This window comes from Brachycentrus maculatus, unplaced genomic scaffold (genome assembly GCF_059751285.1).
Source record: "Brachycentrus maculatus isolate JH-2025_06_01 unplaced genomic scaffold, ASM5975128v1 h1tg000412l, whole genome shotgun sequence".
NCBI classification, from domain to species: domain Eukaryota; kingdom Metazoa; phylum Arthropoda; class Insecta; order Trichoptera; family Brachycentridae; genus Brachycentrus; species Brachycentrus maculatus.
In genome coordinates this window covers 204,218-228,179 of record NW_028281161.1, presented here as the reverse complement: position 1 = coordinate 228,179, position 23,962 = coordinate 204,218, and the positions used below count along the sequence as shown (strand labels likewise).

The window sequence follows — 23,962 nt, the reverse complement described above, 5'->3', positions numbered from 1 at the left end:
TTGCTGTTTTTTTTTATTCATTAATTCGGTAGCAAAAACATTTTAGATAGCTTTTTCTCCACCATCATCTGATGCATGATATTTGTGAATAACAGTGACGTTGCGTCAATCTCAAAACACAGATTTCAATATAATAACCTTAGCTAAATAGATTTACAAATATGCTAGAATAACTATAAAAATAGTTGTTTTTCTTTTAAAAACACATGTTATGCAATGGCTTTATTTAATTGCTGAATTATAATAAAAAAATCATGATATCCATAGCTATACCCAGATATAATAAAATCTCTCGAAAGTTATACAAACTTTTTATGCTAAGATAATTAATGTTTTTATATAAAAATTCAACATTTATAAAAAGCCACTCTTTAGAGTTTATAAACACGACTAGTTATGAGAACACAGATGTTCTCATTAACAGGTGAAAATACAAATTTCGTATTTTCAGCTGCTGACGAGAACATCAGTAGTTCTCGAAACTAGTTGTCTTTACATTAATACTTGTCTTATACAAGTGTTTTATCATGTTTATATCATTTATATGTTTAAATCATCATGTTTTTCCACAAAGTCAATGCCAATGTAGATAATTAAGAATCTGCTATAGTCATAAAACTTTCCTAGTACAGTAGACTCTTTATTTGCCGGGATTGCTTTAACCAAAATATTTAAAACATTACAAAGACATATGTTGCATAAAGTTCAAAATGCGCAAATCAATATTAAACAATGTTAACCCTTAGCACTCAGGTGCCGCAATAGAGGTGGCATTACATGGTTTACCATTTTACTTGAGTGCCACAGCTATGGCAACAAAAAAACATCTTAATTCTCAATATTTTTAATTTGCTTTTATTAGTTTTCAATATAATTAAACCAATATCAAATTAGTATTACCAAATAGTACAAAAAACATGGAATTTCAGTGATTTGGCTTACCGAAAAACTTTCCCCGAAAATTAATACAAGTACCTACTTACCTATTGAAAACTTAGCCTAGCCCTCAGCTATTGTTTTCTCCCATAAATTACTACTGCACATGTTATAACTACATATTACTTAAGTAACTAGAATTGTATAACTATATAAGGACCCTCAGTCTATTAAATCTTCACATCAGTTTGAAAATGCCATAACAAGACGAAAAAACTGTCACAAATTTTATTTTTGTGTTTTTAATAATAAAATACAATTTAGTAGACTCTAAAAATCAGTGTTTGTTTTAAAAATTTAATATGTAAATAAAAATAGAGTTCTAAAAAATTAAACGCCAAAATAATAAATACTGAAAAACTTTCGAGTGTGTTTCGAGAGGTTCGTTTGTGTCCCCCATAACAAAAAATTCAACATAGTTATTGGTAGTTTTTTTTATTGAAACAACTGTCAAATGCGGCTTGTAATGGTTTTATATAAGCCGATATACAATAAAGTAGGGGCTTACCACCACGCTTAAGACAAAGAAAATTGTATTTCGCAAACATTTGTCTCTGGGCAACATTTGGTAAACTTGTTCCGAAGTTTACATATGTAATATTTAGTTAGTTAACGAGTAGGTATTTTTAATGCTTTTGGTTCAACCGTAATAAGAGTATACTGTGTATTATAAAAAAATCGCCTTAAAAAATAATACAAACAGAATATAGGTTTAGATAATTAACAACATTATTACACAAAAATTACAAATATGCATATTTGTTACCTATTGGGATACATCGGTTTTACGAGATTAACCATTACATCTTTGACCTCCAGTATGACAAATGGTAACTCGGATAACTTATGTGTTTTACATGTCTGTTCGGTGGTAATAGTTGAGGTCTTCTAAAAAGAGAATATAAAGAGAAATTAAAAGCACAATCAAAATCAAAATGGGAAATATTCAACAACTAAGAAAGCATCATAAACAATAGCAAAAAATATACTGCTGCTGAAGACATCATCTTCAACCCTAACTTATTGGGAATTATGATAAATATTATTATGAAATGGTATTATAAGGGTAATTAATAATGTAAGATGAAATATTCATTCAAATAATTATTCTTAAATTCTAATGATAAATAATTTATATTCGTACAAGAGAAAGTGACCAACTACAAAATGTAAAATGTTCAGGAGGGCCATTCAAGTCACTTTAGCTTGGCAAGAAAATAAACATCAATCCAGTTAGTCATTTTTAACAAGTCAATATATTATACTTCCAAGATTAAAATCGCTTTTGGATTTTTTCAGGGCTATATTAAGCTGGTAAGATATCAAATAGTCAATAATCACGTTTTGGTAAAAAAATGCACTTGGTCACTTTCTCCTGTATGACTACGATATATAGGAAAACTTTTACTTTTCTACTTTGCACAAAGATACTTTCTCCAATTTAGAATTTGATTTGTTTACTTTTAGTGCATACTTTTTTATTTATTTCACGAAATGAATAAATACCATTAGACAACTATTTAGTCTGAACAATATATGTAGTATCTAATCCTAATAATCCTATTTTTAAGATATTAATAAATATATTTATTTTTACAAAGTCATAAGTTAATCTTATTCAAAATACAGACTCTTTTAGAAGCCGTGCTGGTCAAATCTCCAATCGGCCAATGATCCCAAACTGGTATGGTTACTTTAGATTCAATCATTGAAATGCTCATATTAATTTTTGGTATGAAATTTAGTAAAGCATCATAATCATCCGTAGTTGGAGCAGGGAGCTCATTTTTCTTCAGTACTGCAAAAAAATATATACATAAAAATGCATCATGAATATTTCATTAATATGGACCTGGAACAGACAGTCATAGCCAGGATATAAATTAAATAACACCTCAGATATTAAGTACTGTCAACCACACTTAATTATATTATGACAATAAAATATTATTCTCGGCAATCATTGTATGATAATTTTTTGATAATTTTTTGTTTTTTTTTTTATGAACTAACAAATCAGTAATAAAAAAATCACAAGATAATTAGTCAGTATTTTTATAGAAATCGGTGGATAAAATATATAGATTGAAGATAAAGAGGTTAAACTTTAGTCACTTAAATAAAGCGAAATATAAGCAATTTGTGATTTGCACCAAAACTAAACTTCAAAATAACATAACACATAATTCATGGTAAACACAATAAACTTACATGGTTTAGGAATGTAATATGGAGCATAATCATATTTATCACAGGCAGCTACAATCATGGAAAGTCTGTGTACTAATCCCGAGCAAATTACGTAGTCTGTTGGGCCCACTACAAAATTCACTGAAGCAGTCTCCTCAAAATTGCTAAAAAAATTGTTTTAATACATGTTTTAAAAGCTATGCAGACATATCATTTTGTCATTAATCACAAAAATAAATAAATTCAAAAAGTTTTTTTTTCCAGTACCCCCCATTTATATTTTTCCTGTATTTAAGTTTTTGTTTGCAAAAAACTCTACATGGTTGTCACAAAAAATAAATAAAATTAAAATGTTTTCTTCAATGCCGCATTTACATTTTCCTTACATTATTTTTTTTTTATTTCCTTTAAAAACGTAAAATACCAGGTTTCACTGTAGGGGAGAGGACTGTACCTCAGTCCATTGGTTAGCCCGTCGGCCATCTACGTAAATATTCACAAATCTTTTTTAATGTCAGAATGTAATAATGTCTTTAAGCCATTGCATTACATTTGTGGCGCGGAGAGGCTACTAATATTTTTGTTAAAATTAAAAAACGGTTTTTGTGCATCTAAAGTTAAATTTTCAAGCAATACTCCGGTTATTTTTTAATTCAAGGTGAAGATTTTGTTGTTACTTATTTGCATCTGTTTACTGATTATATTGGCTATTAAAAAACATCTTATTATTAAGAATAATATACCCTCAAAAACGTGACTGTCAATTTAATTGTTTTACTGTATGACCCGTACCTTGGGCCATCTCAGGGTACCATACCTTGGGACATGAGAAAAGTATGTAATTTTAATTATGTTTTCATTCATTTGTTTTTTTTTGTGAAATAAGGATGCCAAAGAGAAAACAATATGATTTATATGGAATACAATTGATACAGACTAATTGGAGCCGTCAGCTTACGAGTTTACTTAACTCAAAATTGTTATTACATCAAAGAAAAATGATTGATTTTTATAATGTTTTTTTCTCTCTAAATTGTTATAATAGCATTCAAAGAAGTTGTAGGCCTATAATTATTTTTAAAAAAACTAAGGAATATAAAACGTTATAAATTTTACAAATAGTTTTATTGAATGATTACATTATATGACCAAGGTACGGGACCGTACCGTACCTTGGGCCAAGAGAAGAAGTTATGTAAAATGTCATTCCTAAGTATACTATGCATGATAAGCATATATCTTCTAACAATTTGATTATAAATAACCAATCTATTCGGTTCAATAAAAAAAAATGACGTACTTTGTCAATTAATCATTTTATGAGGCTAAAAAAAACGGCCCAAGGTATGGTCCTCTCCCCTTTATATATAGATTATATCAAATAGATATTTCTTCCGAGCGATAATACCCCATTACCTGTATTCGAGATTAATGCTTATTTCTCCTGAATTTTCCAAATCCTCGGGCAAGGTAAGATGATACACGTATGAAAATGATATAGCTGGGCAAATGGCACACATATCGTAGTGAGACATTGTCTCTACTATTGACGCATCATCAAACTCAACAGGCCACGACGCCACTTCGGGTTCTTCATCAAGAATTTCCGTTAAGGACTTCATATAGTTTGTTTTACCACAGGAGTCCTGTATAGGAAAAAAATAATAAACAATTACAAAAGATGAAATTGAGATATTTAAAGTAAAAATAATTTATAACATGTTCAAATCTGGGTTTTCTCAACAAAGATGAAGAAGAATATAGAAGTTTGGGTATATACAGAGCTTATGACCTGTCATAGGTCGGTTAAGTGATCATTTAGATGTAATAAATATGTAACATTCAACATTCTACCCATGATTTACAACCACAATACTCAAATTCGGGATCAATTCTTGCACACATCTAAAAAACTTTCTCAATCCATTATAGATGGCTTTTGTGAACTCATACGTATAGTATTTATTGATTTGGCTTTTAATTTGTAGAACTCCATTTTAATTTATGTATTCATTTTTAAATCAAACACAGATTTTTTCAGCCGGCTAAGTTGTAACAATCCTAATTTTAAAAATATTAATGAACAAACCAACCTTATATCTTCAACACTGCTAAACATATCTAAATAGATTGTTATCATGCATCATTTCTGTCTATGTAAATGCTTGCATGATGCGTTATTGATAACTTATAAATTTGAATACAATTATATCTACATATATATTCTTAAAAATAATATTACCAACAGTTGTATTTAGTTCAAAAACATTTTCTCTCACAAATTTCCATGTCAATAGATTCTTCCTTTCCCAGAAAATTAATATGAGTGTACGTACCTACATCCCCCATTAACTATTGTTGTCTCCCATAAATTATTACTGCACATGTTCAAACTATCACTTAAGTACCTAGAATTGTATAGCTACATAAAAACCGTCAGTCCATTTAATCTTCACATTCGTTTGAAAATGCCATAACTAGGCGAAACAATTGTCACAATATTAATTTTAATGTGTTTTTTTTTAAAATAAAATACAACTTAGTACTCAAAAAATTTGTGTTTTTAATAATTAATACATAAATCATAGGTACAGCATCAGAAGATGAATGATATATGTAGGAGTTTGAGAAGTGTGGTTGTCAATCATGGGTATAATGGTGAATGTTGCATGTGTATTAAGTGATAACTGAATCATTTAACCAGCCTTTGACAATTCATAAACCTTGTGAATACCTAGACTTCCATATTCTTCTTCACCTATGTAGAGATGTTTAAAATAATGTAAAAATTATTTAATTTTTATTTATTGCATGAAACTTTATATTTTTACCCTAAGTGCGACAAATCGAGATAAATACGTATGATAAGTGTCTCATATTCAAGTGAGAATGTTATTTATGTAAAAAGTTTTGTATAGATGGCAGCTTTATCTGTCAGTTTCAAGTAGGATACTAATGCAATTGTTGAAACACTGCATATATGCAACTGTCGAAAATTAATAATTAAATTAAAAAAACTCTTATTAAAATCAGAATAACAGACTCAGCAATATGGATGTTCAATAATGCGCAGAATGGTAAGGTAGCACAGTGTATAAAGTGTCACTTAACATAACGTTAACGTAAGCCTTGGGATGCTCGGGCTTTCATATTCCCTTTGTATAAGAATACAAGATTCACCTCTGTTAAGACATTTATAATACATATCTTCAAAATAACGCAATTGAAATTAATTGAATTATGTAAATAAGACATTTTTATACCTCTGTTTGGGAGCAAATGCACGCATTTGCGGGACATAGTACTAGCTTACGAAGACCAGAGCGCATACAAAATCGATGAGGACGTATAGATGCTTCGCTCAGCAATGAAGACAGTTGAAGGCGGAGTAATACTCGATGTCTAATTTTTTTGCCCATAACGACGCCGCCTTCGCTAGTATTTTCAGGAATCTAAAAATAAAGAATTAATGTTCAACTTTATGTTACATTAAATACAAATTACAATTCAAATACTTTAAGTTTTAAATCTTCGATCTAAAAATATAAATGTTCACTTACTTTGAATGATATAGAGACATTTCCTAAATGTATGCCGAAAAGTAGAATGGTGTCCACATTCTGATTTAGGGATTCTTCATCTTCCATTGAATAAATAGGCTGCATTAAAGACAATGCCCATTCAGTCCATGTAGTTCCGAATTCCGTATCTGGATTTCATATAATAATAATTTAATGATATCTTACAAGCCATATTTGTCAATTATCACCTCAAGAGCAAAGAACAAAAAATTACAAAATTGAATAAATAAAAACATTGTTTCCGTTAAAGGCCTTTTTTACCATAAGCCGGAATACATATTTACTGACTCCATACCTAAAATAACCCAAAAGAATATAATATATCGAAATAAATTAAAAGTTTTTCCTTAAGGGACACTGATTTTTTTTTTCCTATCCATTATTCCTCCCCCATTTCCTTTCCAACACATCAACAATGACCCTGAGTTCCTTCACATGTTATCTGTTTTCCAAGAATCTGAGGCGCAAGGCTTGTTTTTGTAAAATTAACAAACTCTACTACATTGAGTATGGACTTAGATGAAATATAAGCAGAAGATATAATTTTGTTCAAATTACAATTTAAATTTAATCGAATAAAATTTTACCTGCATCTGCTGGTACTTCCGAAGAAGAGGCAGCAAACGTATCGGGCACTGTTTCAGGGTGTGAAGTTGTTAATTGTATATGTTTCTTCTTTAAAGCCCAAAAGAAAGCAATAATACGCATCAGCATGGTTATTTGCTGGAATGATATGCTGATTTCTAAACTGTAAAATAAATTATACATAGATTTTAATAAACTTTTCATAATTAATAGAGCTACAAAATAGTATAATATTATCTTTATTTTCATTTCCACTGCGCCATTCAAATAAATAATGTGAATGATCCCTTTTGACTGTGACTGCCAATCAATAAAAAAAATAAAGCCACTTGAGATCTACCCAAGCTTCTTTCCCTAACCGTCAAAATATTTTTAATATTGTTTATTAGATAGAGTTTTAGTATTAATCAGTCTTGATAAAGAAGCGGTTAGCTTCGAAACCGGTAGACATTATAATTAAGTTATAATAAAATATTTACAGTGATTTTAAAACAAAGTTACATTTATATTATAAAATGGAAAATCACAAAGTTAGTGCTTGAAATATAAATTATAAAGAAATTCATACTTAGGACTGCTAACAAAGCACCGGATATACATTGGTTTTGTGTTATTCAAACTGTTATAGCAGCGATCCATCCTGAAACATTTTAAGAAATGTGTTTGTTATTTTGATAAGATATAAATATACTACGGCATTATATTTTTGTAATATTTATTTTAAAGTATTGCTCACCGAATCGTGAGTTCGCATCGGTACAAAAGGGGCTCGAGATAAGTATCGATTTTGCCTGACGAGTTTCTTTTGTCCAAACATAGGGTCAAATCACTCAGCTTTATCAACTTTCTGACATGTAAATCACCAACTGTCATGTCTGTAAAAAAAATATCTAAAAATAACATACAGTATTAACCTGAAAAATAGATAGTTACAGTTCATAAAAAGAAATCACTTTATTTCATTTAAAATGTAATATATCAGTGGAAAATTGACCAGTAAGTTTTTTCTTCTAAGTAATTGTTCAATTTAAAAATCTAAACTCAATTTCAGAAGTAATAGTAAAGTTAAAAATAAGTACATGTGTTCTACACGTGTCTGGGTACAATTATTTTTTAATGTCCAGAGTCAATATCATAAGTGTATAATAATGTGTGTGAAATTTTAATTTTTAAAATGATTTTTTAATGATATATACATATATAGTTTCTAATGAAGTCCAACAATATGACACTTATTGACAAGAGGACAAATGCAAGGAGGGTAGTTATTTATTTTGGATTTTGGATTTACTTCAGTAAACACTTAATTATTTTTCTTAAAAATTATTTAAATGACTTTTTACAATCAAATAAGTTAATAGATTAATTGAATAAATGAATTGTTATTATTAGATTCATCCATCGATAATAAAAATGTCAAATATGTAGGCAAAGTGGTAACACCTCCCGTTTCATTATTGCTGTCAAAGCTAAGCTTCATCCAAAATGTTTTCTACTCATAACACTATTTTATTAGATTAATTCATAAGCAAGCCAAAAAAATATTGCAAATTATTATATATTGATTTTAAAAACCAACATTTATAGTACAAGAGGGTGTGTCTCACCAAATGAGTTCACAGGAAGGTTAAGTTCATTTAAAAGTTTAAATAGATGAACTGATGTATATTTTTCAAAAGGATAAAATAATATTACTGACCAGAAAATGCAGGCTCCCAGATCCCATTTGCACTTTCCATAGAAACATGCTTGATATTAACCGATACTACAATATCTTCTTCGACATATTTCAATATAAGATTGTTACATTTTATAGTGATGTTATTAATAATCCTGTTAAGTATGGCGTATGATGGAGGAGCTTCCACATCATTTCTAGAAATAAATAAATAATAAATCATCTAGAAGGAACCATCGTATATCGTATTGACAAGTGTTTTCCATTGTTAATATTTTCATAAATTGAAATGACAACGTGTGTAAGTAATATTTCAAAGAAAAATGTTTTATTAATCATACTTGTTTTTCGGCTTTTGAGGAATCCTTCCTTCAGTATTGGAATCCGTTTTTAATGTTAGCACACATTCTGTAAACATAAAAAACAATAAAATATACATATCGTACAAAGATATTCAAATATTAAAATATATAAAATTATAAGTAAAACAAACTAAAATCTCTTAAATAAAAAAGGATATAAGTTTACCTATAGTGTTTATCGTAACGAGAATTGGTTCAGCAATTATTTTCATCCATGGAACTTGGATAATTAATTCATGAATGTGTCCCGATGATAAGTGAAATGGTAACTGTAGCTCTTCTTGGATAATATCCGGTCTGAGTTCTAAATTGTGTAGTGTCACTGCCCCGTTCCAGAGTGACACCTGAAATAATGAGTTAGGGCTCATTTGCATGAAGTATCGCATTGCATATGTATTGATATGTCATGCTTAACAAGTTGTTTGCGGAAAATGCTTAGAAGTATCTTTGACATACTGTTGGTAGATAGCTGGAGATGCTTATAAGTATTCCATTGGCTTACATCTGTTAGAGCACGAGATGCCAAAAAACATTATACAGATCAGAAATGAATTTACGGTTACTTGTGATTAGTATACTAAGGGTTGTGCTGCAGACTGTTTTAGTATAATTAGGGTCAGGATTGATGAAAAAACCGCCCGACAACAATGTGTCAATACAAAGTATATGTGTCATTGACTTGTTGATTCGTATGGCATTTCTCCATACAAATAGTCATTGTATAACATATCTTTGGTGCCTTGTAAGAAGGAAGAATAAAGTAAAACTAAAATTCATTCTAAAATATCTTACAAATCAGGATTAACATTAAAATATACCTATATGTTTGATTGTAGGTAATCTCTTTAAGGTTAGATAGTTATTTGAGAGACTATACTTGAGAATACCATTATTCATAACCGTTAATTTGTGTCTCAGAGTAAAGGACACATTACAACTCATTAAACATCTGCTCACAATTTTTTTGAAAAGTATCATCAATATTGACAACAATAAATCAATAATAGGCTATTGTGCTGTAAATTCAATGTTCATAAATGTCCATACGGACATAACCTTTATTAAATACATAAATTGAAATAAAAGTACACGTTTATTTACAATTATACTTGAAAAAATACCTGAGTGTCCTCATATTTCAGGTTTTTTATGTATTTATCTACATGGCTCAGAAGTATGGAAGTGATGTAGGAATCCATTTTAGTTTATGGCATATAGTATTATTGCGCAATATCGCCGCAACACATCACATATTTACAAATTCTGTGAAGGAAAAAAACCATAATCATTATCTTTCTTATGACTTTAACATCGAAATCACAAAACAAATTGTATGCAGTACCATTGATATCATAAAAAAGAATTCAGCGACAATACCTCACTTTCATGTGCCGCGTGAACCAAATTATTACTATCTAGTAACACCGATAATAATCTATAATAATACTGGGATTCGGGAACAATAAAACCGATAATGTAGTGCAAACTAGACACTGCCGATTTTTTTATCAATGTTTTGAAATTTTGACAGAGAAACTCGACCACCAGCCTATCAGCACAATGCTACCAACATTATAATTGTTGCTGACTTGCTGACTGAAATCAGCCACATTTCATTACTATACAAACTGTAAACTCTTTGGTCCCTAAACCGAAAAAAATTTTAGGTACCTACCCAGTAAAAAAAAATTACTTATAGGGCATACTGGCACAACGCATATGACGCAAAACACAATTTAGTCGAAATTGTATTTCTAATTTAGTTTTTAAAAAATTAAGACAGTTCAAGAATTTGTCCTGATAATAAATTTACAATTACCTGATGACATATTTCCATACTCCAATATTTCACCCTTGCAATGCAATTTCATTCATTTTATTTATTTATTTAAAATTAAGTTACAATAATCTAAAATATGCAAGAATACTTTTGCTAAAGATGTAGAAGAATCCCGTTTCGGAATACTCAGGTAAATTGGTCCTGTATTTAGGAATATGAAATGATATATGCCAACGCTGTCTTAGGTGACTATCGGGAACATACAGACCAATGCTCTGGATAATTTCAGGATTATCGATCATACCACGCAACAATCGAAAAAAATGCGTAATCAAATACACAATTCTTCTAGTCTCTAAACTGTTGGAGCCAAGCATACCCTGGAGAAACTTTATAACCACTCACCGACATTTTTATGTCTCTTCGTCGGGACAATCACTACAACAGCATGTAAACAATACTACCCGTCACCACCTTAGCACTATTCACACACTTACAACTACACACAATGTTTACCACTCGCGATTTTGGTCAACCCGAGGACCAACATGCACTAGGGGTTGCAGAACAAACATGCATTAAGAGCCGAGGTCTGACATGTATTAGGAATGTTAGTCAAAATACGTCGGGTTTATATAGGTTGAAAGCAGTGGGCGGGGTTCGAATTAGAAATTGAAGAATTTTTCTTAATCGATGTTGAATCTAACAATGGAGTCTAAGGAAAAATAATTTGGTTGTTAATTAAAGGAAAATTATTTTTAAGTGCCTTCCGAATGTAAAAAAACTCCATGTTATTAAGTTTTAACCCTTTATTATTTGTATATAATATCCGTGTCTTTTGTTGAAAACGTGATTTGAATCTATGAGGTGATTGGCAAATTCAGAGAAGTTATTATTGTTACGACATCTTCTGTGTTCTTTAATTCTACAATAATATTAAAATTACGTGACGTACTTATATATTTAGAAGGACACGAATCACAAGTAAATTGATATATTCCGGAATTATCTAGAATATTAATTTTGTCTTTATTTTTTAAAAGAATTTTCCAAATATTATTTTTAGTATAGAATGCCGCGGCATAAAAATTGCAAACGGGCATGCCAGTCTGCTATTTAAGGATAGTATTTGTTTTTTATTCATAAAATTATTATTATTGTGGGATATAAGAATTGTTTTTGGGACTTTGTTTATTTATTTTATTTTAAAGATAATTAATTAATTCTACATTAAAAGCATTGTTCAACAAAATCTGTTTAATTATAGTAAGCTCGGTGTCAAACTTGAATTTGGATAACGTGACATTCACTAAGCGATGTATGCATGTAATTGAATGAAAAGCGAAATGTTTGTGGGAGATTGAATGATTAGAATTTTTATTGATGACCGTGTCTGTACATGTTAGCTTACGGAAAATATTAAAACCTCAAGTCTTATTTTGTATAGTTAAAGTAAGATCTAAAAAAAAAACAGATTGTTGTCTTTTTTAATTTCAAGAGTCAATTTTATGCCATCGTTGTAAGTACAGGTAGGTACCGGGGTAATATGAAGGATTTATGATTAAAAAAATACTACTTGCAACATTATAATCAGAAGAAGGCAGCACATAGCGCCACTATCGAACGTTTGAAGAACTAAAAAATCGACGTCAAAGATGTCAGTCGTCAGCTATGCTATTTATTGCAAACTGTTCGTCGGAGAGTGTCGTTTCTGAAAGTAACGTGTAACAAGACTTGTCTAGTGATTGATTCACGTGTGTTTATAAAGTTTAATAATAAAATCTAATAAATTATGTGTGCAGTTTAAAAAAAAACCTATCAATGGTTTGTCGGTCGAAATGAATCCTGTCTACATTCGGACCATTTGCATTCCTCATATGCTTGCAATCAAGCTGGGAATTATCGTTGATTTAGTATTTATGGCGCGGTGTTTATGAAATAAATGAATACCAGAGTAAAAATATAATTTTTTCGCAATTTTATTCGCGATGGGAGCTCAACAAGGAAAAGAAAGAGGGGTGACAAGTGGAGCATCTATTCGCAACAACAGAAACAAGCCTAGACTACCGAAAGATCCCAGGATTCTGGGGTCCAACATTTTTACAGAACATAATGGTAAGTCAGGTTTTTTAACATGTAAAAAAAAATTATATTCTGCTTATTTTTTATTCTTCAATGTGACTTTCAATTTCTCATGATTATTTGTTATATTGCACATACGCAGTCATTAGTTTATTATTTTGAGCAATATAAAAATTATCGACAATCCTATTAGGTATAGTATTAAAAAAAAACACTATTCAAACACATACAATAAAACTCATAGACTTTGTTTTGTTTCCGTAACAAAATTAGTAAAATAGAGGTGGGTATATAAAAATGCATTAAAATGCAAAGTGAACAGTATAAAACAAATTATTCATATCATCGTTTCTGAAACTACAGATGATTGGAAAAAATATTTTAAATAAAAAAAAAAGAAACATGGTTACTGCATTGCTTTTTATAACTTTATAGCAATGAGCCCTCAAATGTACACACGAACACACATGCAAAATGCAATGGAGGTAAACAAACGATATTTTTTTATCCGTTCATATTGCTGAATTTCAATATTTGTATCAGTGACTGACGAAGACTATTAATTAAACTAAGCGTGTTTTCTCTAGAGGGCAGTAAATTGACTTTTTACCATATTTATCTCCCAAACATGAAGAATTTATTCGGAATTTTATTTATTGTTGAAAAATATATACGTAAATATATACACATACATTCATACCCAGCCACCTTGTGTGTCTTGCCGGTGGAGTTCATTTAAAATAAAATATAACATCATACACAAAAAAAAAATAAAATAAAAACTTATTATACAACTCTTGATAAAATGTTAATATTTATTAGTAATTTATATAATTTTATGTTTTTTTACTGTCTCGGTTATGGCTATGGTATATTAGTTAAATAATCTATTTTTAATGTTTATTATGAAAACTTGAATATTGAATATTTCTTTAAAAATCTGTAATTGAGTAAATTTTTACATTCGTCTCATAACGGTTTTTTAAGCTTATAAAAACTCGAGAATTGCGCACCCTAGCATCTTAGGTTGCGACTGTAAGAGTGAGATTTTATTAAAAGACTTCAAAATTACGAAAAAAAAAGTCAAAAAGATGAGAAAGAATTTCGGCAGGGGCAGAAAATGGTCACCAACAACGCCAGAGAATTGTGATAAAAGAGGATTCGTATGCATTATATACGTTTAGTATTGGCTGAACCTAAAATATAGGGTAGAAGTGAATGAGGTGTCCAGTAATACTGCCAGAAAACGGCTCCATCCAATGTCACTGGATTTCAGAAGTTAACTTAAAAAAATTTAAACATGACTTTTTCACTGGGCTAAGTCAGTGGTCGGCAAACTTATTGGCCAAAGAGCCAAATATGCACATTTCAACTATTAAAAAATTTCTTGCCAAATCGTTTGCAATTCTAGTACACCTCAATTGTAATATAAATTTTATAAAATTAATCAACTTTGTTTAACCCACTTTTTTATTAATACATTTTAACCTACCGGTTTCGACAAGAACCTCGTCATCATCAGGGTTTATTAAATTCTAAAATATTAAAACATATTTTTTAAATGTTTTAGAATTTAATAAACCCTGATGATGATAAGGTTCTTGTCGAAACCGGTAGGTTAAATTGTATTAATAAAAAAATTGGTAAAACAAAGTTGATTAATTTTATAAAATGTGCCACAAAGTATCTGCGGAAAACATTCAAGAAAAAGTATAATATAGATCCTTTTTAAATTACGGGTACAAGCTTTATAATTTATGTCATACTTAATAGGGATTTTATTAATGAATCTTTCGAAAGTATGGTATCTATAAGAACGCTGCTTTTTGAGAATAATGTCCTTGCACCTCCTTTGAAAGTTTGATAAAGTCAGGTTTGCATTTCGTTTTTATAAATTTTCTAGGTTCTCGACAATAATTTCATTTATTGATTTCTCAGTCACTTTGTGGTAAAATCTATTAATTTTTTATTTAAGTTTTACTTAGTAAATACCTCTATTTCTTAAAATCTACTGTGACACGTGTTTCGATGCATTCCGCACTATACGGTGTTTTAAAATGATGCGGAATGCATCGAAACACGTGTCACAGTAGATTCTCGTCAACAAGACGATTTCTCAGTTTGCTTTTCACAAGATTCATGCTTGAAAAATATTGTTCGCATGAATACGTAGAGTCGAAGAGCCTTCCGCGGATATTTGTGCCAGAACCTCACTTAACCCTTTCATGACAACTGGTTACAGCTGCTAACCACAAATTTAAAATAAATTGTCTAAGCGCCTACAGCTTTCTAGTTAAAACCATAGTGCAATATGTGGTGCCTATGTAACAGAAATAGTGCTTGTATAGATTTCATGTTGGTATAATTGTCTTGGAGCTTATTTCAGACTATTTATTGTGGGGAAGTGCACATGTCGGGATATTTATAGGTATTAATTTAATTGATTAAAAAGATATTTATCTGTATCTTAGTTTATCAAATTTGCAAGGTTATTGAACGAAATAAACAAAATGACAATCGAGTTATAGTCATAATAATACTAAAAATAAGTAGTGTTAAATATTACCTCATAATTTCAAGAATAAATGCTTTTATTTATACTTTACGAAACATGGTCTTTGTTGCTAGCTACCAGGCACACAATGTGTATTTTTAATTTTGTTGAGGGATAAATATTGTATCAATCTGTGTGCACAATTTTCAGTAAATTTTCAGTTGCTGTATACACTTACTTGTAAATAATTTCTAGAAATAAAAATGTGTTAAGTAAAATATTTTTTATTCTGTCCTCAAAGGGTTAAAGAGTCAAAGAGCCCCAAGCGGCTCCGGAGCCACACTTTGCCGACCCATGGGCCAAGTAAAAAGAACCATGTGGGTTAATGTAATATTTTCAGCTAAATTTGGACTTGACCGCATTGGAAACGACGTAAAAATATTTGCCAAGCATTGGAAAAGGGAATGACTTTTACCACAACATTACACTCAAGTTTCTGCGGAACCGTATTATGGTTTGGGGATGTATTACGACTGCAGGAGTTGGCAATATTGGCAACATGAAATTTAACAAATGGCAACAATTAAATTAACACGAGTATGCCGTTTACATAACTTATTCATTGATCATTTTGAATGCCTAGACAATTATGTATGTGAATTATATTATCAAAAAAATATTTATGCAGATATTATTAAAGATATTTCGCTCACTCCTTTCAACAACGTCATAAATAAAAATAAAAAAGATTTTTCAGGAGATCGTTTTTAAAGTTTAAAAATATAATGCAATGTATTGATAGTAAATATCAAGCCACTTATTGAACTTTTTATTGTGCAACAGATCTTTTAAGGTAAAACCTTAATGTTTTTTCTCAATTTGAAAAATATTAAGTATATTTAAAAGAATAATTAAACAATATCTTTTCTTCAAAATGCAAAAACAACACTTTCTGCCCTGTAGCGGGTAAATGTTAAGTTAAAAATATGCCGCTTTTGCTGGGATATAGTACATTTTCTGGGCATTCCGAAAACATGCACAATTGAAAATTAACGATTTTTGATATATGACGTTTTCGAAACGAGTGAGTGATATATGAAAAAAAAATGTAAATAAAAATCGAGAGTATTGTTGGGGATGGTATAATGTATTACATTTCATAATTTAATAAGAATATATTTTGGCAGTAAACCTGTGAGATAATAAAAAAAAAATCTGTGGCCAGCAAAATTGAGTTTTCCGACGACGTTTTCCTATTTCAGAATACCGAGCGTATGAATCTCACATATTTTTGACTAGTTGTATATTCGACATATCCCACATAGTTCGACGGTAACTAGTTTAACTATATACGAGTACATAATTCATGCATTCGGAATTCCGAAAGAGGAAAACTCCGACTGAAAACGTGCATTTGTTGGCTAAAAACCAGTAAACCAAAAAATGCAAAATAGTGAAACTAAGCATTTCATTTAATTGAAAAATTATATATTTCGTCAAAAAAAAAAATTTGTCCACTTAAACCGAAAACCAATTACTCTGTTATTTCGAGTTTTACTATATCTCTAATATCTAAAATATTGATTTACTGCCGCATTGGTTCTGGCAACCGATTTAAAAGCACCTATAACATTATGAACGTTTTATTTTTGTGGTCAGAACGTTATGTTTTTGCCCGCATGCAAGGGAAAAAAATGCAGTAAAATTCTGGTTGCGTGCTGTGTAAAGTGATTTGGAGAATTATTATCTGTGTGTGGAAACACAATATACAATGCGCGAATAATAATACGTACGTCCCAGAATCAGTATTCGTAATAAGTTTGAGCTTCGTGAGACCAACGGACTTGTCAATGCGGGAGACTTCCAGCGGTGCTCAAGTGCGGGCGCGCGCGTTTCGGGGTCATTTCTCTCCCGATCCAGTGAATATCAAACATTTCTCGCGATTGTCACTTAAAAATTACACACGCGTACGATATGTTATGTTATATATTTTTCGTGATAGTGTTATTTACGCTATGATATTTTCGTGATTTCAAATATGTGATTCACTGTATCAATATTTTTTTCCAAAGGAATCGTTGCCATCCGATAATTATTTAAAAGTAGATACTATTTTTTAAACAAACGAACGTTAGGATAAGATACACTCTTCAATAATATTTTTACGTCTTTAAGTTAAAATCCATATGAAAATGCATCATTTTATTAAACATGTGTGTGTGTGTGTGTATACAAATAATAGTTTTTCTATACAAAAAAAGCGACTAGGCCGCAGCTAAGCCCCAGTATCCTACCCTCATCCAGCTTAATCCATTATTTTTTGTGAATTTCCATCGCTCTGTATCTCATGCGCTTAAAATCTATTTAAACGCATCCCGTTTCGTTACGCTTAGCGAAATTTCCAATGATAGTAAGTACATAAGTAAATTCGTATTCTGATCAGTTTACTTTCTTTTTTGTCTCGTTCGTTCAAGGAACGTCACTTTTAAAATTAGTTTGCAAACAATTATTTATTTTACTTTTTACTTTTTTCAATTCCCGGCAAATATTATATGCAAAAATATTACTTTACGGAATGTTTAGTTAATATTAAATAGTATTATTTTATTTATGTCTGCGTTGGAAAATTAATAGAAAAAATAAATAAATTTATTCCATTCGACTGGGTTAGTAAGCCCTTATATGAATATTATCATTTTGAAACCATTTCTTCTCGAATCATTGGCATCCACCACATTCTTCGTCGTATTTTAAATCTTTTCTGCGTTTATTAATAAACGTTTGTACGTTTTATTTTTAAATAACAATGCTCACATCATTGATAACCCACTTGATAACCTCGTGAAATTTTCTAGATAATGTATGAATTGGTTGTTAAGACCTTTTGATTTGATTTTTACCTAGAACTGTATCGACATCATTGAATATCATTCATTCAATCCGTATGTCTCTCCATCTTATCTTTTTTTAAAGATTTCATCAGCGGGATCGCAATGTAATATTTTATAAAGACATCTATTTAATCATAATCTCTTACTAATTATAGAATAAAATAACTATATATAGTTTTTTCCGCATAAATTTTATTTTACCAGCGACCGGGTTTCGTCGTATCCGACATCTTTAGACCGGTGTGAGGCTAGACAAAATTTTTCAACCCCTGCAATGTTATGTATACAACAATGCAGGGGTTGAAAACTATATTTATAATTTTTTTTTCGACAAAATGAATTTAAATTAAATGAGTTTATGTATTGTATTATAATAATAATAACATTTTAGCTGTGGTAAAGGTCTTAAGTATAATTCAATATAATTTTTTTTAGAAATGGATTTTGTATTGTATGTAAATTTAAATAATACAGGGTGGGGCGTGGTCACCTCCTTTTTTGAAAATCTCGCCACAAAATGATAGAGTATAACGTTTTTTTTGGAGGTTAGTAAGATGTCAATCATACATGTATGGACGAACAAGGAGTGCGCGTTTGCCGTGGAGGCCTACTTTTCCTTGGGCTGTTCCGTCATCGCAACTCAGCGTGCATTCGGAAAACAATTCAATATCGCTCCTGCAGGTCATGTGCCTAATCGTAAATCGATTTTTACATCTGGTATCGTACATTACGATGTCGGTGGACATGTTCAGGGAGACTGGTAATGTGAAGAAGAAATATAATGGACTTTCCAACCACCAAGACTTCTGAAAAACGTCGATAGTCGAAAACGTCGTCGTCACATCTATTGTGGTTCTTCAAGTATTTTCTATCCAAACTCGAAAAAATAGATGTGGAGGATGTGTGGTTTCAAAAGGATGGCACCACGGCTCACATATCACGAACTTGCATCAATTTCTTGCGGCAACATCTTCCCGAACGCTTCTTCTCCCTTAGAGGCGATCTTCAGTAGCCAGCGCGATCCCCAGTTTTAGTTCGCTGTGTCTTTTTCCTGCAGGGCTACCTTAAAAAGTTGGTTTACACAAATCGTCCAAGGATCCTTGGTTAGCTGAAGGATAATATTCGTATTGCTATTGCCGACATAGGCACAGGTAAGCTGGAAAAACTTGACAGAAATATAAAAAATCGCAGAAATCTCAGCGCATTGACGAGGACGGTGGCAGTCTTCAAGATGTCGTTTTTAAAATCAAATAAAACAAAACTTTAAATGTGCTACTGTATACAGAAAAAAATAATTAAATCCATTCCATTTGTGTTATGATTTTTTAAATAAGGAAGTGACCACGCCCCACCTGTATATGGATGAATCTGGAACCGTTGGTTGACAACTTCTTCTACTGCACATTATTATGGGAAAGTCCTGTATTCTTTGAAAAATAATAATTTTACCGACAGTTATTTCTTATCGATATGACATTTAAGTACTATTGTCTGTGTCCCAATGGGCATAGTAAATGAATACCACAGAGGTGTGTGACTAGGTCATTTTAATATTTCTTTATTGGGGTAATTTTTAAATCTATTTATTGCTAGGATTTCCTTACTAATTATACCGAAACCATCTTTATTCTGTAAATATAATACGAATAATTTTTAACTAATATTATTAATGTTTGTAAGTAATATTCAATTCGCCGTAACTGTTTACATTTTTCATTCATCTAATTTTATCAATTTGTAATTCGTAAGCAAACAGACGATAGCATAAATATAAGTACTTACATGAAAATATTACGTTGCGATCCTCTTCATACTATCTTTCTTGCACTCATCTGCTTTTCAAGTGGTGGGTTGTCATATTTACGAACGGATTTACGAGTATTTGAAATTATCAATGTGTAATTAGCTTTAATAGGGTGTAAAATTCGTTCATGTATTATCAACATAGCAGGCCTCTTACGTAATTAGTAAATAATTTGCTCTGTGTGTGTTTAAAGTTAATTACTTCCATATTTCATATTTTAATTTGAATATTCTAAATTTTTTTATTGGTTCTCATTTTAAAACAGAGCTTTTGTAAACGTATTTTTCTTAGGCGACGATTCGATAGTCGACAATTGAACGAGATATTTACTATCAATGTGTTCTAACAAATGAATCGCATCAACAACAAAATCCGGAACTAAAATTAAATTTTTTCTCCTTTCTCGAAAATATAAAATCACAGATATATCCCGTATTTTAGTTAGCACAAACCATTAATATCAGTATTACCAATGGAAGCACCAATCAATGACTGTGTAAATATTTATTTTTGCATTTCTTTTGAGATGTTCTCTCTCTCTGTCTCTCGCTTTTTTTATGTTTCTAGTTTCTAGTTCTATGTCGTGTACGACATTCATTACCACGCGTATTTTTTTATTTATTATTATCTATATTTGGGTTGGCACTCCCACTCTTTGTCAAATTGTCTCAGATAATCCCAATATGCCAGATAATCCCAAATTTTCCCAGAAAATAGCAATTCATTTATGACACCGCGGGGATTCTAACAGATGAACCAATGAGCAATACCACATCCCGATCCTTAGCAACTAATAACAATACTAATTGGATGACGTGAGATACAATTGAACCTTTTGTTTTTCAGCTAGTTCATTTGTCTATGTATTTCACATTTTCAAATGCGCTGTAAGATATCGCTCACTCCTTTCAACAACGTCATATATCAAAAATCCTCAATTTTCAGTTGTGCTTGTTTTCGGAATGCCTAGAAAACGTACTATATACTAGCAAAAGCAGCATATTTTAAACTTAATATTTACCCGTTACATGGCAGAAAGTGTTGTTGCATTTTGAAGAAAAGGTATTGATTAATTATTTTTTTGAATATACTTAATATTTTTCAAATGGAGAATAAACTTATAGGTTTTCCCTAAAAAGATCTGTAGCACAGTAAAAAGTTCAATAAGTGGCTTGATATTTATTTTTAATACATTTTATTATATTTTTTAACTTTAAAAACGATCTCCTGAAATTTTTTTTTTTATATGACACTGTTGAAAGGAATGAGCGATATACGAATTAAGAAGATTGTCGATGCCTTTGAAATTTTATTACGAATTGTAAGTTAATAAATTAGTTTTAATACACGGTGATAGCTCGCTAATCCGAACGCTCCGTAATCCGAAACGTACTGTTATACGAACGATGTCATAATCACAAAAAAATCCACCTTCTGAAGCCGTGAAAGCTTTCAACGTAGCCATCAACTTGGTTAAAGAAGCCGTTGAAGAAGAGGAATTGATGCTCATGAGACGAATGCGTGATTTAGTCTTTGGACACCCGTTGGGTTCGTTGGTTCAAAAAAATATTTGATTTTATCAAGCTAAAATATATATTTTTTAAATTATTCATTCAGTACCTAAATAAAGAAGTGAAATAACGAGAATTGAAAAAAAAAGTATGTATGTATATGCATTTCCAATGCTTTAAACTTCCAGTGTTTTTATAAAAAAGTATTTTTGATTAGTAAATGATCTTATATTTATGCACAAATTGCAAAATTCACGCTAATTTTAAATTGCAACCAGTTCTGTTTATTATTATAATTTACTGTTCTGTTTATTATTACTACTTGATAAGAAATACTGTTGTTTTAAATCACAAGATGAGATATTTACCGCTTGTCGGGTTTTAGAACATAACCTATTAAGAAACCTGTCACCATCCACGTGTTCCACTCACGGTCAGATGTGTAACGGAAGATGAAGACGTCTAGTACAAAAAGTGACTCGTCTCATGAGTTCGTGTATGTGAGGGTATTACAGTGAATTTCATCCGACGGAAACGGGTCCGAAATTGGCCGCTAACGCATTCAAAGACTTGACTACACTAGAATACATCTGATTCTAATAAACGTATTCAATCATGTAATTGAGAAATTTTTAATATTGTTCTAATAAACGTATTCCGATTTGTCCGCCTCCGTAGTGTAATGGTCAGCACGCTCGGCTACCGTTCTGGAGGTCCCGGGTTCGATTCCCAAGGGGAGTAAAATAAATATAAGTGATTTTTTCACTGTCATATTTATTCAATATTACCCTTTTCTGGTACCTGAAGCGGAGGGCTGATCACCTCTCCTTCATGTGTAAACGATCAAGATAACACTGCGTTTATATGACGCAGTGCCCTATGCACCATTGGGGTGCGGATAAGGGTTTTATTATTATTATTCAACGTATTTAGTCGTGTTATTAATAACTTTTTATATTAATTAGATATTGCTTATATTAATTAGATATTTAAAAAAAAGTATTATGACAAGGGTATAAAGTTTTATCAGATTTACTGGTGCCTTAGAAAAAATGACAAGACAAATAAATAATCTATGTGACAAATCTTGATTGATATAAGATATTGAATCAATTTGTATTGTATCTATTGTATTTTTTTAAGGATCATCCTTATTCATTTATTAATTTCTACACACATTTATTGTATTAAAATACACATATCATTTTTAAGATATATAATCGGAATATGCTATAAATCCTTGCTTAAACTACAATGACTAAATTACCATGATTCTCGTAACTGCTATAAAATTATATTAAAGTTTTGTACTAAAATTTATTGGTGGAACTGCATTTTATATAATAAAATAACTGTTTAAGTAATAGGTCGTATAAAAAGTACCTGCTGTTTTTTGTCACTAGATGATGTTGATGCCCATATATCAGGCAACACTCACTCGATTATTTTAAATAAACATATGCCTAAAAGGGGACATTTTAGTCTACATTTTTGGAAAATTTGTTTTCTAATTCATTGCTTGTGTAAAAAAGTTATATTGATTTGAAAATGAATTATATATATCGCCCACTCCTTTCAAGAACGTCATAAATCAAAAAACTTGATTTTTCAGGACAACGTTTTTAAAGTTCAAAAATATAATGCAATGTATTAAAAATAAATATCAAGCCACTTATTGAACTTTTTACTGTGCAACAGATCTTTTTAAGTATAACCTGAAGGTTTTTTCTCCATTTTAAAAATGTTTAGTATATTAAAAAAAATAACTAAACTATACATTTTCTTCAAAATGCAAAAACAACACTTTCTTCCCTTTAGCGGGTAAATATTAAGTTAAAAATATGCCTCTTTTGCTGGGATATAGTACATTTTCTGGGCATTCCGAAAACATGCACAACTGAAAATTGTCGATTTTTGATTTATGACGTTCTTGAAAGCAGTGAGCGATATGTGAAAAAACACGCTATGGGATGCTTTTTTACTTTAGAAAAAGTAAAAACGTTGCAAAAATTGCCGAAAATTTGAGAATGTGTTGAGTAAACGAAGGACCTACTTTGCTCGATCACAT

General features: G+C 30.5%; 2 protein-coding genes across 2 annotated transcripts in view; one reads left to right on the top strand and one right to left on the bottom strand.

Moving 5' to 3' along the window:
- Window positions 1-10,912, bottom strand: part of Vps13B (vacuolar protein sorting 13B) — a 65,611-nt gene extending 54,699 nt beyond the window's left edge. The window contains exons 1-14 of the mRNA XM_088271031.1: window positions 10,710-10,912; window positions 10,454-10,595; window positions 9,499-9,676; window positions 9,312-9,378; window positions 8,992-9,167; window positions 8,029-8,167; window positions 7,861-7,932; window positions 7,295-7,455; window positions 6,687-6,835; window positions 6,390-6,578; window positions 4,543-4,772; window positions 3,148-3,290; window positions 2,568-2,734; window positions 1,703-1,824 (exon numbers count right to left, since the gene is read on the bottom strand). Coding sequence (XP_088127157.1) covers window positions 1,703-1,824; window positions 2,568-2,734; window positions 3,148-3,290; window positions 4,543-4,772; window positions 6,390-6,578; window positions 6,687-6,835; window positions 7,295-7,455; window positions 7,861-7,932; window positions 8,029-8,167; window positions 8,992-9,167; window positions 9,312-9,378; window positions 9,499-9,676; window positions 10,454-10,531 — 1,871 coding nt within the window. The 5' untranslated portion in view covers window positions 10,532-10,595; window positions 10,710-10,912. The remainder of the gene's footprint in view (window positions 1-1,702; window positions 1,825-2,567; window positions 2,735-3,147; window positions 3,291-4,542; window positions 4,773-6,389; window positions 6,579-6,686; window positions 6,836-7,294; window positions 7,456-7,860; window positions 7,933-8,028; window positions 8,168-8,991; window positions 9,168-9,311; window positions 9,379-9,498; window positions 9,677-10,453; window positions 10,596-10,709) is intronic.
- A 1,860-nt stretch (window positions 10,913-12,772) lies between these two features.
- The window catches only part of Abl (tyrosine-protein kinase Abl), a 53,092-nt gene continuing 41,902 nt past the window's right edge, over window positions 12,773-23,962 (top strand). The window contains exon 1 of the mRNA XM_088271029.1: window positions 12,773-13,227. Within this exon, the coding sequence (XP_088127155.1) occupies window positions 13,101-13,227 (127 nt within the window). The 5' untranslated portion in view covers window positions 12,773-13,100. The remainder of the gene's footprint in view (window positions 13,228-23,962) is intronic.